We start from the raw sequence: 17,918 nt of genomic DNA on the forward strand, positions 1-17,918 counted from the left end.
AAGTCCTGCTTCTTTTTTTATTTGTTTGCTTAGGAGTCCTTCCTGAGCCTGTTTCTGCCAACTTCTGTTTTATCAATAAGCAGAAGCAGAACATTATCTATTTCACGTATCAGTATAGGTGACAGTATTGCTCCACTTTCTGCTACTATATAACAGTGATTTCCTTTCTTAGTTTCCAATATGGTTTTCTTCATTTTCACTTCAGTCGTCATTGGCAGTCTCTTCAAAGGCTTAACATTAAGCTTCTAACTACTGTCCCCAAGTTCAAATTATATGCCACATTTTAAAGTGCTTGTTATGGCAACATCCCATTACAGGTAGCAAAATCTGTATCAGGAATAAATTATCCCCAAACCTAAAGGCTTAAAATGACATTTATTATTTTAGTTTCTCTAGGTTATGAATTCAGGAACAGTTTAACAAGGTGGTTCTGACTCACATTCCCTACAGAAGTTACAGTTAAGACATTAGCTATGACTGCAGTCATTGGAAGTCTCCTTTGGGGGTGAATGACCTGCATTCAAGATGGCTCATGAACATGTTTACTGTCACAGAGTTTCAGGTCCTCACCACAAGAACATCTCCAGAATTGCCTGAGTGTCCCCATGACACGACAGTTGGCATCCTCCAGTATGGTGAACCGAGAGAGCCAGAAAGAAGCTGCAATATCTCCTATGGCCTACCTTTGGAAGTCATACTCTTGTCATTCCTACCATATGCATTTTGTTCAGTAACAACCCACTAAGTATAGCACCTTCTCAAAGGGACAAGATTCAGATCCCATCAAAAGGAACATAATTTAAGAACCTATTTTAAAAACATCACAGTAAGTAAAAACCAAGAATTAAAATTTGACATAAAAATTGCTCTTTGTAAAATTACATTTAAGTGGAAGCCTATTTTAGAGTCTCTAGTGACAATGCACATTTTCTACTTTATTATGAAAATAAAAACCAAGCAAGTGCTTAAGTGTCTAATGAAGATAAAATATAAATAACTGTTTCAGGGGTGCTTGTGTAACCTGCTGGACTGGGGGCAATAGAGAGACTCTACTATGAAGCACAGATTCCAAGAAGCCAGCAACAGAGTAACTACTCTTCTTGCTTTGGTTATACAGTAATTCTCTTCACTGGGCTCCTCCTTTCTATTTCTGGGCTTCTGTGGTGGCTCAGAGGGTAAAGTGTCTGCCTACAAATGTGGGAGACCCGGGTTCGAAAGCTGGGTCAGGAAGATCCCCTGGATCCCCTTCTATTTCTAAATTTTTATTTATTTTTTTTTTGCCTCTTGCGATAAATTTATTATTCCTCATTCATATCTTGCCCATTTTACTACTCCATACCAAAGACTTGACATATATGGCACTAGAAGGAAATAAGATTATGAAAAGAAGACAATCGTTTTTACAAAACCATTGACTGTGATATGTACAAAGTTTGCAAACAAATCCTGCAGAAGTTATTCCTCTATACAATGTTATATGTAGAAATGAAGCAAAACCAAAGCAGAATGTTAAAAAACTCTTTTAATAGATGAATTTTAAAGAAATTCACTCTCTTCATAGGGAGCAATTCCGAAAACGCTTTTCCATTTCCAACCCCATATTTTCTTTGATTGCTGTGATTGTTGTTCAGTTGCTAAGTTGTGTCCGATTCTTTGTGACCCCATGAACTACCGCACACCAGGCTTCTCTAACCATCACTGTCTCCAAGTCTGCGTAAACTCACGTCCATTGAGTCAGTGATGCCATCCAACCATATCATCCTCTGTCATCCCCTTCTTCATCCCCTTCTCCTCTTGCCCTCAATTTTTCCCAGCATCAGGGTCTTCTCCAATGAGTCAGTTCTTCGCATCAGGTGGCCAAAGTATTGGAGCTTCAGCTTCAGTCTTTCCAATGAATATTCAGACTGATTTCCTTTAGGATTGACTGATTTGATCTCTGTTCCATCCAAGAGACTCTCAAGAATCTTCTCTAGCACCACAGTTCCAAAGCACCAATTCTTCAGCACTCACCCTTCTTTATGTTTCAACTCTAACATCCATACATGACTACTGGAAAAACCACAGCTTTGACTATACAGACCTTTATCAGCAAACTGATGTCTCTGCTAAGTTGGTCATAGCTTTTCTTTCAAGGAGCAACTATCTTTTAATTTCATGGCTGCAGTCATTGTTCACATTGATTTTGGATTGTAAGAAAATGAAATCTGACACGGTTTTTCACGTTTTCCCCATCTATTTGCCATGAAGTGATAGGACTGGATGCCATGATCTTACTTTTTTGAATGCTGAGTTTTAAGCCAGCTTTTTCATTCTCCTCTTTCACCTCCATCAAGAGGCTCTTTAGTTCCTCTTCACTTTCTGCCATTAATTGGTATCATCTGCACATCTGAGGTTGCAGATATTTCTACTGGCAATCTAGATTCCAGCTTGTGATTCATCCAGTCTGGCATTTGGAATGATGTACTCCTTTTCCCCATTTTGAACCAGTCTGTTGTTTCATGTCTGGTTCTAAATTGTCCTGCATACAGGTTGTGATTCATCCAGTCCAGCATTATTTTCGTTGATACCAGAACAAAATAGAACTTTGGAAAATAATTAACTAAAAAAATATTTATTTTGTATTTTATTACTTACACCTAATTAACTGAAATTCACTATAAAATAATAACTAGTGGTCAATAAAATAAATAGATTCATATATTACAACACAAATAAGAACTCTTAAATGTATAATAAATATGTTAGGATACATCCACTGAAAGCAAATTACAGACACAAAAAGATTGAAAATCGTAAACTTGAAACACTAAGGGCACATAAAAATATTCCCTATTTAAGTGAAGTTTCGGAAAAAATCTATAGTACAATGATATGGTAACACATGCATACCTATTGACTTGTACAGAAAAACACTCAAAGGCTACATTTAAAAATATGTATGATGGTTATCATGGAAGACAGCATATTTATGTTTTATTTTTTGAACTTTGCTATACTTCTCACATTTTCAAAATGAAAACCATTTTTATTTTCTGATTGTAAATGTACATAAAACAGTCTGCCACATCTTTAGGTGATTTCTATGTTTATAATAATATGAAAATTTATATAAGGTATACATATAAATTTGGTTTTTTTCTCTATTATTCTAAAAGTACTAGTACTTTAGGATATTAAAAGTACTAAAAAGAAAACCATACAGCTCAGAATCCCACAATCCAAAAGCAACCAACAAAATTATTTATCATTTTAGTTGAGTAATGATGGATCATAACACCACATAATTATGTTTTTTACTACTCAATATATTACAAGTAAATTACAAATAATAAAATTTTTTTACGGGTCTTATGACAAAGATACCTTAATTAATTCAACCATTTCCATTCTATTTAGATAATTTTTATTATCAGTATTTCACACACGCTCAAAAATCTGTTTATAAAATTTTTGTGTGTATCTCTATCCTTTCAAATTCATTTACTTGATCAACAGGCATGAATGTTTCTATTTTTATGGCTTTTAAATATGTATTACCAAACTGCTTTCTAAAAACAATCTACCAAGCTACATTTTCTCTAGCAGAGGGTCAATCTGTCAACTTCATGGAAAGATCCAGTGAGGGGTAAAATTAACTTTTAAAATCTTTGACAATTTGGTAACTAAAGAATGTTAATTTGTACTACCTCCTGAGATTAAGGGTGTTCAAGCTTATCAACATTTCGCACTTATTTTTCTATGAATTTTTAATACAAGTACCTTATGTATGGAATGGGATATCTGTGATGGTTAATTTTATTTGTAAACTTGACTAAGCCATGGTGTCAAGTGGTTTGGGCAAACATCAGTCTAAATATTGTGAAGGTAATTTTCATATGTGATGAACATCTAAATCTAGTAGACTCAGTAAAGGAGATAATCCTCCATAAAGTGGGAGGGACCCATTATGAAAAGACTTATAGACTGAGGTCCCACAAAGAGGAAGGAAGTCTGCCTTGAGACTGCCTTCAGACTCAAGACCAAAACATCAACTCTTGCCAGAATTTCCAAGATGCCTGCCTATCTGCCTGCCCTGTGGATTTTGGACTTGCCAGCTCCCACAGTCTGATGAGCCAATTCCTTATAAAACTGAACAAACTCACAGCAAAAGAGACACAGATGTAAAGAATAGACTTTTGGACTCTGTGGGAGAAGGTGAGGGTGGGATGATTTGAGAGAACAGCATTGAAACATGTATATTACCATATGTGAAACAGATTGCCAGTCCAGGTTCGATGCAAGGCAATTGATGAGACAGGGCACTCAGGGCCAGTGCACTGGGACAACCCTGAGTGATGGGATGAGGAGGGAGGTGGGAGGGGGGGTTCAGGATGGGGGACACACGTAAACCCATGGCTGATTCATGTGAATGTATGGCAAAAACCACTATAATACTGTCAGGTAATTGGCCTCCAATTAAAATAAATTAATTAATTTACAAAAAAAAATTTAGAATCACATCATAAATTTCTATACAAAAACATTTGTGATTTTGAATGGGTTTGCATACAAATCAATTTTAGGGGAAATTGCAATTTAAACAATATTGAATCTTCTAATTGTGAAAATTTCAGTCTTTATAATCAGGCTTTTCTAACAAGTTTTTTTCTTTCAAGTTTTTTATTAGATTTATTCCTAGAAACTTTATACTTTTTGATGCTATTATAAATAAAATCTTTCAAGTTTTTTTCATTAAAAAAAAAAAAAACTGAACAAAATCAACCTCTCTCTAAATGTAAAATGTATATATGTATACATATACACACACATACATACACACAAATTTCCTGACAAATATGGCATCTAAAAATTTCCTAAGAATTTATATGAATTGTTTATTTATTAAGGCTAGTGATTTCCACCACATCCTTCAGGTTTTGAAATTCCTTTGAAGTCAAACTACTTACTTGTAAATTATCTTCTGTTCCTTCAGCTTCATTTTTAAATGATGGGCATCCTAAGAAAACAAGTAAAAGTTGATTAAGCATAGAATTTTTGTCTTAGATTTTAGAGTTGCTGACTAATTGATAGTATCACTAAGATAGTATAGAAGATTGATCAGAGATCATTCTGGACTGCCCAGCAACTAGTCAGATGTTGGCCACTCATACTTGCCCCTTTGTTAAGAAAAACAGAGAATAAAGTGATTGTTTTCCTCTTCTACAGGTAAATTTCCAGTTACTTATTAAAGAGATGTATTCTGTGAAAGTGCACTATCTCTACTAAGTCCTCCCCTTGATTTCTTTGAAATACTCAAACTGCTAGAAGAGTATATGCATTACGTTCCTCTGTTCTTCAGGAGATACCCACATGATTTATCCAATTTTTCTAAACACTCTGACCTAAGAAACAGTATTCAGTACCTCAGCTAGGATTTTAGTCACTTTAGTAATAAAGAAAACAAATGAGCTTGAATCCACTATTGATAATCAATAGTCATTTGTTGTTATTGACTTTTGAGCACCAATGATTCTATAGAACTTTTTATCACATTCAAGAGTGCCTTTAGTTTCAACAAATTAATAAGAATTTATTTGAGCAAAGTATCCTGAGTTTATTTGCTACCCTTGAAGAGAAAGTTGACCTATGGAAAGGGCTGCATCGTTTATTCTTACTATCATAGAAGGCTAAGTAAGAAATATTTAGTGTGATTTTTAAAATCTGTAATAGTGGCTGGTAATAATGCTACCAAGTATATATTTTTTTAAAGTTCAAAAACAATGAGATAGGCTGAGTACTGTCGTCTACTCTATTTGGCGAGGTGTTTATGAGCTTCTCCTTATTAACTACTTTTTAAAAAAGATAAACCATTCTATCTGATCCTAGGGACAGAAGTATGCTCTTATGGGGGTATGAGTGTGGGCATAAAATTAATTCAAAACACAAAATTCCAGCAGCCAGGGATAACAATTTTCTTTTTAAAGTACTGCTTCTTCCACACTAGCTAAATATCAGAATTAACCGGGGAACTTAAAAAAAAAAAAAAAAAAAATACTGATGCCAGAGTACAATCTCAAACCAGTAATGTCAGAATCTCTGCTGGATGAGGCATTTGGAATCATATATTTTTTTATTTTTAAGTTTTTCGCAATAGTTTAAGAACCATAAGCACTACAGGAGAATCTAAAGATTCATATTCACCTCCCCCACCTCCTGCCTAAATTCATGATATATAAGTTGATAATTTCTCATCACATTTGAAATGCACAGAAACGTTAAAGAAAAAAGGAATGCCTCAGCTCTATTCCCCAAGTAGTTGGATTCAAGTGGTCTGGAGTGAGGACCAGTTATTCTATTTTTCAAAAGCCTCCCAGGTTGATTCACATGTTCAGCCAACAATAAGAACACTGATATAGGGAGAATTTATGGGTTCTTGTACTAAGAATAAAATGACTGCCATCATTTCATGGAATTTTTTTCTGAATAAAAAATCAAAAATTGTTTTCCAAATTCTAGTCTTCTAAAGTAGCTAAAACATTATTTAACTACAGCTTCACTCACTAACAATACATATTTGTGCTAAGTTTTTTGATGTTCTTGCTTCTGGCTTGTCTCATAATTAGTTCACGTTTTCTAATTTTTTTACTAAAGTCCCATCTTCAAAATGTACAAGTCACATGCTGTCAACACGTTTTCATTCAGTTGCTTTGTATAAGAAGGTTATTTCTACTAACAGATATATTTTCTTTCTTAATTAAAAAAACAAATTAAATCTTAGTTATGACTTCTTTGGGGGAAAGAAATGACTTTTGAAGTGATTTCATTTTGTTTAATTAAGCAAAACCCAGTCTTACATGTAAATATTCTTCCTCCCTTTTAAACTTGCAAGCTTTAGAGTTTATGATCTAACAGACTGGTAAGATACACAAAGGGATAGGTTGCAGTCTCTGCCAATCCTTATTAATGAAATCAGGTAAAGACTTAAGAAAGGTTTTGTCATAGATTAACTAGAGTCAACATATATTTAATTATTATACATTTTCTGCTTATAATTACCAAAACAAGGATATGAGTAACACACACATGCAGGATTTTGAAAGTTCTGACTGCTCCTCTCTTTTTGAGCCCTTGAAGTCACTTCTACTATATGTAACTAATAAATTAAGGAAACAGTCAAAACAACCTACCTTGAGAAATATCCTCTATAGCTCTCCGAATGCCTCTATCAAAAGCCCTAGCATCAGCAGGACTTTGAAAGGTAAGGCCAAATTTCTTGTCATCAATCTTCCAGTGGTGAAATGTTGGAGTGACCTTATTGTAAATAAGGTCTTTTTTAAGCATACATTCCAAAACCACCTGCCAAAAGTTAAATGCCAAAAATTACTATACATGTATCAAATGAATTTAACATAACTCTTAAATACAAAGTTAGTTGAGAAAAGGGCTGTTATATTTTAATAAAAGCATCCCTCCATTAATGTGAGGTCTTGTTACTTAATCTACTCACAAAGTCACTTGATTCAGAAATTAATATGGGATTAAAGAAGATTCTGGAAAGATGGCAGAGTTCTTAAGAAGCCCCAGGTATCTATCTCCCTACCTAGACAAAACTGGCTGGCAATATCTATCGGATGTAACTATGTTGGAACCTTAGAGTCTGCTGAAAGCTTGTAATTTTCAGGAAAAGACATGGACAGTAAACTGCAGTTAATTTTGGTCAATTTCAGCTATTAGCTTAGTAGCAGCACCAACCCTCATACCCATTTCCAGCCATAGGGCAGACAGCTGTGCACATGTTCCTGGCACAGCCTGCATACAAATTACAAAAGCCAAGGTGAGTAGAAAGGACCTTATCCTTCAAGAAATAGAGAATTTAACACAGTAATCAACTAGACCAAACAGACATACGAAACACTCTATTCAGTAACAGAACACACGTTTTTCTGAAATGCACAAGGGACATTTTTCAGGATATACCATATGTTAGGCCACAAATTAATCTCACTATATTAAAGAATATGGATATCATACAAAGTATTTCTGACCAAATTAAGATAAAGTTAAAAATCAATAACAAAAGGAAAATTGGAAAATTCAAAATATTCTGGGAATTAAACAACCAACTTATCAAAGAAGAAACCATAAGGGAAGTTGTAAGACACTTAAAGAGGATGAAAACAATGATACAACATACCAAAACTTAAAGGAAACAAAGAAAGCAGTACTAAGGGGAAAATGTATAAGTATAAACACTTGCATTAAAAAAAAAAAAGGAAAAATCTTAAATCAACAATATAACTTTAAAATTTAAGGAACAAACTAAACCCAAACCTAGCAAAAAGAATAAAGGAAATAATGAAGATCAGAGGAGAGACAAAGTAGAGACCAGAAAAATAATAGAGAAAAATCAATGAAACCAAAAGTTGGCTCTTCAAAATGATTTTAATAATGAACAAATCTTGAGCTAGAAGGACTAAGAAGAAAAAGAGAAATCAGAATCAAAATGGAGACATTATTACGCCAATTCTACAGAAATAAAAAGAATTATGAGAGAGTACTGTGAACAACTGTACACCAACAAATCAAATAACCTAGATTTAATGGACAAATTACTAGAAAAACAAGACAGATCAAGTAAGAAACAAAAAGAAAATCTTAATAAATACATAATTAGTAAGTAGACTGAATCAATAATCAAACATCTCGTGACAAAGAAAAACCCTGGGCCTAATGGCTTCACTGGTGAATTATATCAAACATTTAAAGAACTAATACCAGCACCTCAAACTTTATCAAAAGACTAGAGTAAAATCTTCCTAATTCATTCTATGAGGACAGCATTATCCTGATAACAAAGACACTACAAGACAACTAACTATGTAACAACATCCTTTATGAATATGAAGGACGCAAAAATCCTTAATGTAAAAATCCTCAACATTTGCAAACCAAACTCAGCAGTACATTAGAAGGACGATACATACTATGACCAAACTGGATTTATTCTCGAAATGCAAGGACAGTTATAAACACATAAAAACTGATCAAAGTAATATCCTACATGAACAGAATGCAAGGAAAAAATCCACACGATCTCATCTGAAAAAGCAGAAATAGCACTTAACAAAATTTAGGAGAGCAAACTGCCAATATCCGTTGAGTCATAGAAGAAAGCAAGAGAATTCCAGAAAAATATCTACATCTGCTTTACTGATTACACCAAAGCCTCTGACTGTGTAGATCACAACAAACTATGGAAAATTTTTCAAGAGACAGGAATACCAGACCACCTTACCTGCCCTCCTGAGAAATGTGTAGGCAGATCAAGAAGCAACAAGTTAGAAATGGACATGGAACAACAGACTGGTTCCAAATTGGGAAAGGAGTATGCCAAGGCTGTATATAGTCACCCTGCTTATTTAACTTATATGCAAAGTACATAATGTGAAACGCTGGGCTGGATGAAGCACAAGCTGGAATCAAGAGTTCTGGGAGAAATATCAATAACCTCAGATACACTGATGACAGCACCCTTATGGCAGAAAGTGAAGATGAAAGTGAATGAGAAGAGTGAAAACTTGGCTTAAAACTCAACATTCAAAAAACTAAGATCGTGGCATCCAGTCCCATCACTTCATGGCAAATAGATGGGGAAACAATGGAAACAGTGACAGACTTTATTTTGGGGGGCTCCAAAATCACTGCAGATGGTGACTGCAGCCATGAAATTAAAAGACACCTGCTCCTTGGAAGAAAAGCTATGACCAACCTAGACAGCATATTAAAAACCAGAGACATTACTTTGCTGACAAAGGTCCATGCAGTCAAAGCTATGGTTTTTCCCAGTAGTCATGTATGGATGTGAGAGTCTGACTATAAAGAAAGCTGAGCACCAAAGAACTGATGCTTTTGAACTGTGGTGTCAGAGAAGACTCTTGAGAGTCCCTTGTACTGCAAGGAGATCAAACCAGTCAATCCTAAAGGCAGTCCTGAATGTTCACTGGAAGGACTGATGCTGAAGCTGATGTTCCAATACTTTGGCCACCTGATGTGAAGAACTGACTCACTGGAAAAGACCTTGATGCTGGGAAATATTGAAGGCAGGAGGAGAAGGAGATGACAGAAGATGAGATGGTTGGATGGCATCACCGACTTGATGGACCTGAGTTTGAGCAAGCTCTGGCAGTTGGTGATGGACCCTGGCGTGCTGCAGTTCATGGGGTCACAAAGAGTTGGACACAACTGAGTGACTGAACTGAACTGAACATCTTTTCAAGACAAAAATAACCAACAAAAAGGAAACCACATCAAAATATCTGACAACAATGACGAGACTGTTCAATGGAAGAAAGTAAAAGTCTTTTCAACAAATGGTCCTAGGAAACTGGATATCCACATGCAGAAGAATGAAGTTTCATCCTTATCTAACACCACATGTAAAAATTAACTCATAATGGATCAAGGACCTAAAGAAGACCTAAAACAACAGAACTCTTAGAAGAAAACATAGGACAAAAACTCCATGACATTGGATTTGGCAACATTTTCTTGGATATAACACCAAAAGCACAGGTAATAAAAGAAAAAATACTGGTATAGTACTTACTAATCACTTCTTCCCAACTCCATATGCAGTGATGTGATGTTATATTGATTCTATTATATCTCATATTGATGTTAAGCTATAAACTGCCTCTCTCTACCAACTCCCCCACCAAAAGCTTATTGTTAAACTTTTACCAGCATATCACTGAAAAAATCATATCTGATAGTAAGTTTTGTTAATTCTGCAATAAATGACAAATAAAACAAAATAATGTCCTGCTTGCTTACAGGCAAAGTGTGTTAGCACTTGTACTTTACAAACTGTCACAAAAACCATTTTGTAATAATAATAATAAAATTCATAATTAAGTTCTGGAATTCAAGAAGTTAAAATTGGTATTATAGATTACTGCAACATATTTACTTAATTTATTACTTCATAAGTTAATTTATATTAATTCATAAAATAACATATTAATTCATAAACAGTGGAAAAGACATAAATATTTTGGAAAACTGCTCAATTGCAATTGTCAAAAAAGGGAAGGACATAAAAACCTGAGTGTGGTGCCATAGTCTTATTACATGAAAACTGTCACTAAATTAATTTTTAATAGATGAAAATGCTGTTAACTCTTTTTCAAAACTTCCCTAAGTTCTTTTCCAACTATCTGCTAGAAAAATTTCAACATGATCTATACTCATCTATACCACTTGTTTACAAACAGCATCTATTTTTTACAGGGTCCCAAAACACACAGAAAGTTTGTGTTTTTTTTTAAGAAAAAGAAGTTTTTAAAATGAGTTTTTAAATACACTGAGGAAACAGTAAGGATAATGAACTAGCTCTTTGACTCACACAAGTACTTATGCAAAAATGTGTTCCACCTGAAAGTTATATAAATATTGAGGTTACACACCATACCAACTTGGTACAAAAACAAAATGCCAACTAATTCTGAAGTAGATGTCAATTTATGTCATTAATTTTTACCTACAAAGTAACATTAGGATATAAAATATATCATACTGTGCATAGTATATATTTAGCATACCACAAAAATAACTATTATTTAGGACAAGCAAACTCTGGGAGATAGTGAAGGACAGAGAAGCTTGGTGTGCTGCAGCCCATGGGGTGGCAGAGCTGGACAGGATTCAGCAAATGAAAAACAGGGAAAGGCTACTACAGTGTAGCTATTCTGAATTTAGGAATAGGTGTCAGGAAAGAAAAATGCAGGTAATCTATTGACACAACAAATGACTCATGATTTTTGGAAGTAATTTAAAAAATATGCTTCCTAGAACATTCTGCATCACTCAGCATTTACATAATTATCAAAGCCTCCACATCTGAAGTATAAAAATCTCTTGTCATGCAAGATATTAAAAAACTGTTTTGCTTCTGACTTTAAGTAGCATTTAAAAAATAAATGTACTCATAACATTAAGGACAATATAAATAATACTTTTATTAAATAATAGGAATAAAACCCATCTATCTCAAATTTTTAAAAAAGATCAACGAGATTAAAAAGGCTTTTACCCACCATCAATACTAAATCTCCATTCTTTAAAAATAAAAATAACTTTAAGGGCTGAAAGGATTCTTAAAAATTAGTGAATTCTTCCCATCTTCTACTTCCACTTCTCAACTATATCAGAACAATATGTTCTGACTTTAGTTCATTGCAGTTTTCACTATATTAATTCTGTATTGTAAGATCACCATAATATTATATTAACAGTAATAGGCATATAGGAAGCAGAGTTCAATGTTTACCACATTTGTGTTTGGAACTGTAGAAACTGTAGAAAATGGCAACTACATTTTTGCCAAGGGATGACAATCAACCAATCCAAAGGTGCCAGGTGAATTATTTATGCTGCAGGAAAAATAAGCTAACCAGATAAATTATTAGTCAATAGAGAGTTATATCTATTAATTGTTACTGTTGTTTAGTAGCTAAGTTGTATCCAACTCTTCTACAACCCCATGGGCTGCAGCCCACCAGGCTCCTCTCTCCATGAGATTTCCCAGGCAAGACTATGGGAGTGGGTTGTCATTTCCTTCTCCAAACGGTTCTTCCTGACCTAGGGATTGAATTTGTGTCTCCTGCATTGGCAGGAGGATTCTTTATTGCTGAGCCACCAGGGAAGTCCCATATCTATTAATTACTAATCCAGTAAAGTAACAGGTGTTCTACTGGCCTGAAGTGGTTACAGCTCTCCCAGAATACATGACCTATACTTACTCTTAGAACTTTTATTTTTTCCTACATGAAGATTTAGCACAAAATGAATAATTTTAAGAAGAGTACCCTAAAAGCAACTACCAGAAGCCATTAAAAGTATAATCATAAATAAACAAGTTGTTAAAACTATTAATACAGCTTTGCTACTTCTTAGTTGAATGTGCTTCTTTCTGGGGTTAAGGCGTTCTAGAAGTGTGAATTTCATCAGACCTCCACAGTAACCATGAAGGACATTTATAAATTCAGTCCAATCCAATTCAATCACTCAGTAGTGTCCAACTCTTTACAACCCCATGGACTGCAGAGTGCCAGGCTTCCCTGTCCATCACCAACTCCCAGAGCTTGACTTATAAATTAGAATGTATTAATCACATAAATCTGAAAGAAGATCATTGGCCCTGTCCTCATTTCTACGCTAAAGACAGATTATATATTAAATAATAAGGAGAAAAGATACTGAGCATAAATAACTGCAAAGTGAATATTAAGAGTGACTCAACAAGAGTAACTACAAAAGAACATATGCAAAGTAACTTGTTACCAATAACCCCTAATGGATCCACCAAGAATGTGGCTAGTTAACAAAGAAGAAATTAAAGAGTTTTAAAATCAACACTATAACTTCTGAACTCTTGACCATCTACAAATTTATTGGGATTCGGAAAAAATAATTATTTACTATAAACTATAAAAAAGCGTAATGAAAAAAACTTAACTAGAAAAAGCAACAAATTCAAAAGCACTTAAATATTTTTATGCTGATCACCTCCAAAAAAAAAAAAGAGAGAGAGAGAGAAAATTTCAGACTCTTACATATGAATAGACCTGATCAGATTTGAGTAGAACTTAATCACTGCAAATAGACTGACTGGATCAGCTTTAGGAAAGGGACTTTAAGGAAGGAAGAAAAACAGGGTTATTTGGTATAACAGCTTTGCACTTTTAATATAGATCTGAATAGATCTAAGTTGGCTAAGATATACAAGTCTTTTCTAGCTAGATAAATACTTTTGGAACATGACTATTTTAATAAGATCTTAAGGTCTTTTGAGCTAGTGATAACAAAAAGAACAAATACTCTTTTTCTTCTAGAAAGGTTAAATAGGTATTATAAAAAAACAACCATATGCATAGGTGAACTCTGAATTTAAGGAAAGCAAATCTACTGTAAGCATTAAATATATCAAAATCTATTATAGATGAAGGCAGAGAAGGAAGAGAAGTGGTTTTCTTACAGAAGCAGGCTAAGAGCTAAAAGAGAAAGGAAAAGAAGAAAGATGGTTAATGAGAATGGATATTCTTCACATGAGCAAAATATTTCCAAAGTAAAATGATTAAAATATGAATTATAGTAGAAACAGAACGATCCACATATACTTCCCAAGAAGAAAAAAAGAAAGCATAAGAGGGATTTCGGTATATAAATTAATTTTAAGCTCAGAGGCTCTAAAGCTTACAGTAACTGGGTCCCCTCCAGTGTTCACCATTCATTACCCATCTGACTTAAGAATTAAATGAGGTAATATACACAAAGTATTCAAATAGCATCTGACACACAGCAGATCTTCAATACATATGAGCAGCAAGGGTGATGTTAGTCATAAGGTGATGCAACCAGCCCATAATAGAAAAGTTGCTACAAAGGCTGAGAGGTCAGTATTTACTTTTTTGAGTACAGGATGGGGAGGAGTTTGAATGATAAATAAAGGTGCTCAGGACCTCAAAGAGCTTGTTAACAGATTGATTCTACAGAGAGTGAAAACATTACAATCTCCAACATTCTTCCTTTCTCTGAAAGAAATTCTAGGATATATTATAAAGAAAAAAAAGGAGGGGGATGGGTTTGAGAGTCACTAAATTAACTAAAACTTCTGAAGATATATTTCAAGTTATTTTGGGAAATATACAGCAAATTACTGGACTATTTGTCAGAAGCATTTAAAATAGACCAAGCCAAAAATGGATATAAGTACATTTCTGTCTCACTAATAACAAGTAATAATTTGGGAAAGCAGAGTAAAAATAAATATGTACTTTCAAACTACTATGTAACTTTATTACATATGCTACCTTACAAGTAGATAATTACATGTTTACAGAAAGCATTATCTAAGATGTAGTATAGTTGGTAACTAGACAAAGAAATTATTTTGGTAACTTTAAGAAATATCTTTGAATGAAAGAAAAAACATTTCATTTTAAAAATAAAAACTGCATTTTAAAGTTAAATCACTTGACAAACAAAATCAATACCTGGTAACTCAAATAGCTGCCTCCTATTATGACCTTTAGTTTTCTGGATGATATAAAAAACTTTGTATCTGGATGATATAAAACCCTTTATAAAGGACACCAAGGCATTCTATAAAATATGAAACTATATTGTTATCAAATAACACATTTTTACTAATTATCTACTAATAGAAATTTGTATTTAAAGTTGGGTTCTGAGATAAATGGGACTTTAGAAAAAAATCTAAAAAGTAACAGAAGGCAAAATGGTAGTTTCTTCCCAAATAATAACAGTTCAGCTACCACAAAAAGAAGGGCAGGAGCCAATATTTTAAAATATGTCAGTTTCATGAAAACTCTGTTAGCCTTTGCCCTGCTTCATTTTGTACTCCAAGGCTAAATTTGCCTGTTACTCCAGGTATCTCTTGACTTTCTACTTTTGCATTCTATGCTATGCTATGCTAAGTCATTTCAGTCGTGTCCGACTCTGTGCGACCCCATAGACGGCAGCCCACCAGGCTCCCCCGTCCCTGGGATTCTCCAGGCAAGAACACTGGAGTGGGTTGCCATTTCCTTCTCCAATGCATGAAAGTGAAGTAGCTCAGTCGTGTCCAACTCTTAGCGACCCCATGGATTGCAGCCTAACAGGCTCCTCCGTCCATGGGATTTTCCAAGCAAGAGTACTGGAGTGGGGTGCCATTGCCTTCTCCGACTTTTGCATTCTAGTCCCATATGATGAAAAGGACATCTTTTTTGAGTGTTAGTTCCAAAAGGTCTTGTAGGTCTTCATAGAATCATTCAACTTCAGCTTCTTCAGCATAATTGGTTGGGGCAGAAATTTGGATTAATATGATACTGAATGGTTTGCATTGGAAACAAACAGATCATTCTGTCATTTTTGAGATTATACCCAAGTACATCCTGAAATGCAAAGTCCAGCAGGCCTTAGGAAGCATCACTATGAACAAAGCTAGTGGAGGTGATGGAATTCCAGGTGAGCCGTTTCAAATCCTAAAAGATGATGCTGTGAAACTGTTGCACTCAATATGCCAGCAAGTTTAGAAAACACAGCAGTGGCCACAGGAGTGGAAAAGATAAGCTTTCATTTCAATTCCAAAGAAAGGGAATGTCAAAGAATGTTGAAACAACCACACAATTGCACTCATCTCACACAATAGCAAAGTCATGCTCAAAATTCTCCAAGCAAGGCTTCAAGAGTATGTGAACCATGAAATTCCAGCTGTTCAAACTGGATTTAGAAAAGGCAGAGGAATCAGAGATCAAATAGCCAACATCCGTTGGATCATCAAAAAGCAAGAGAGTTCCAGAAAAACATCACAGAGTTCTGCTTTATTGACTTACGCCAAAGCCTTTGATTGTGTGGATCACAACAACCCATGGAAAAATTCTTAAAGAGATGGAAATACCAGACCACCTTACTTGCCTCCTGAGAAATCTGTATGCAGATCAAGAAGCAACAGTTAGAACTGGACATGGAACAATGGACTGGTTCCAATTTAGGAAAGGAGTATATCAAGGCAGTATATTGTCACCCTGCTTATTCAACTTACATGCAGAGTACATCATGTGAAATGCCTGGCTGGATGAAGCACAAGCTGGAATCCAGACTGCTGGGAGAAATATCAATAACCTCAGATACTCAGATGACACCATCCTTATGGCACAAAGTGAAGAGGAACTAAAGAGCCTCTTGAGGAAAGTGAAAGGGGAGAGTGAAAGAGCTGGCTTAAAATTCAACATTCAAAAAACTAAGATCATAGCATTCAGTCCTATCACTTCATGGCAAATAGATGGGGAAACAATGGAAATAGTGACAGACTTTATTTTGCTGCTGCTGCTAAGTCACTTCAGTCGTGTCCGACTCTGTGTGACCCCATAGACGGCAGCCCACCAAGCTCCCCTGTCCCTGGGATTCTCCTGGCAAGAACACTGGAGTGGCTTGCCATTTCCTTCTCCAATGCATGAAAGTGAAAAGTGAAAGGGAAGTCGCTCAGTTGTGTCCGACTCTTCGAGACCCCATGGACTGCAGCCTACCAGGCTCCTCCATCCATGGGATTTTCCAGGCAAGAGTACTGGAGTGGGGTGCCATTGCCTTCTCCGGACTTTATTTTGGGGCCATCAAAATCACCAACAATAAAATCATCCCAGATGGTGCCTGCAGCCATGAAATTAAAAGAAACTTGCTCCTTGGAAGAAAAGTTATGACCAACCTAGACAGCATATTAAAAAGCAGAGACATTACCCTGCCAACAAAGGTCCATCTAGTCAAAGCTATAGTTTTTCTAGTAGTCATGTATAGATGTGAGAGTCTGACTCTAAAGAAAGCTGAGTGCTGAAGAATTGATGCTTTTGAACTGTGGTGGTAGAGAAGACTCAAGAGTCCCTTGGACTGCAAGGAGATCCAACCAGTCCATCCTAAAAAGAGATCAGTCCAGAATATTCATTGGAAGGACTGAAGCTGAAGTTGAAACTCCAATACTTTGGTCACCTGATGTGAAAAACTGACTCACTGGAAAAGAGCCTGATGCTGGGAAAGATTGAAAGCAGGAGAAGGGGAAGACAGAGGATGAGATGGTTGGATGGCATCACTGACTCGATGGCCATGAGTTTGAACAATCTCCAGGAGTCGGTGATGGGACAGGGAAGCCTGGCGTGCTGCAGTCCACGGGGTTGCAAAGAGTTGGACACGACTAAGCGACTAAACTGAAACAATGTCATGAAAAAAACCTGAAGAACTGCTCCAGATTGAAGAATAAAGACACATGACAGCTAAATGCTACTTGTACTGAGAGAACAAAAAATGTTTTAAGAACATTATCAAAAGAGTTGGCAAAACTGAAATATGGACTGTAGATTAAAGACCTATATTTATGTTAAATTTCCTAA

General features: G+C 35.2%; 1 protein-coding gene across 2 annotated transcripts in view; it reads right to left on the reverse strand.

The window, feature by feature from the left end:
* The window catches only part of SPRED1 (sprouty related EVH1 domain containing 1), a 120,801-nt gene that overhangs the window by 28,719 nt on the left and 74,164 nt on the right, over nt 1-17,918 (reverse strand). For both annotated transcript variants that reach the window (XM_086318978.1, XM_086318977.1), the window contains 2 exons: nt 7,167-7,335; nt 4,947-4,996 (listed from right to left, as the gene is read on the reverse strand). In XM_086318978.1, the coding sequence (XP_086175104.1) occupies nt 4,947-4,996; nt 7,167-7,335 (219 nt within the window). The remainder of the gene's footprint in view (nt 1-4,946; nt 4,997-7,166; nt 7,336-17,918) is intronic.

This window comes from Bos grunniens, chromosome 10 (assembly GCF_055505025.1).
Source record: "Bos grunniens cultivar Pamir isolate PY7600 chromosome 10, Bosgru_T2T1.0, whole genome shotgun sequence".
Taxonomy (NCBI): Eukaryota; Metazoa; Chordata; class Mammalia; order Artiodactyla; family Bovidae; genus Bos; species Bos grunniens.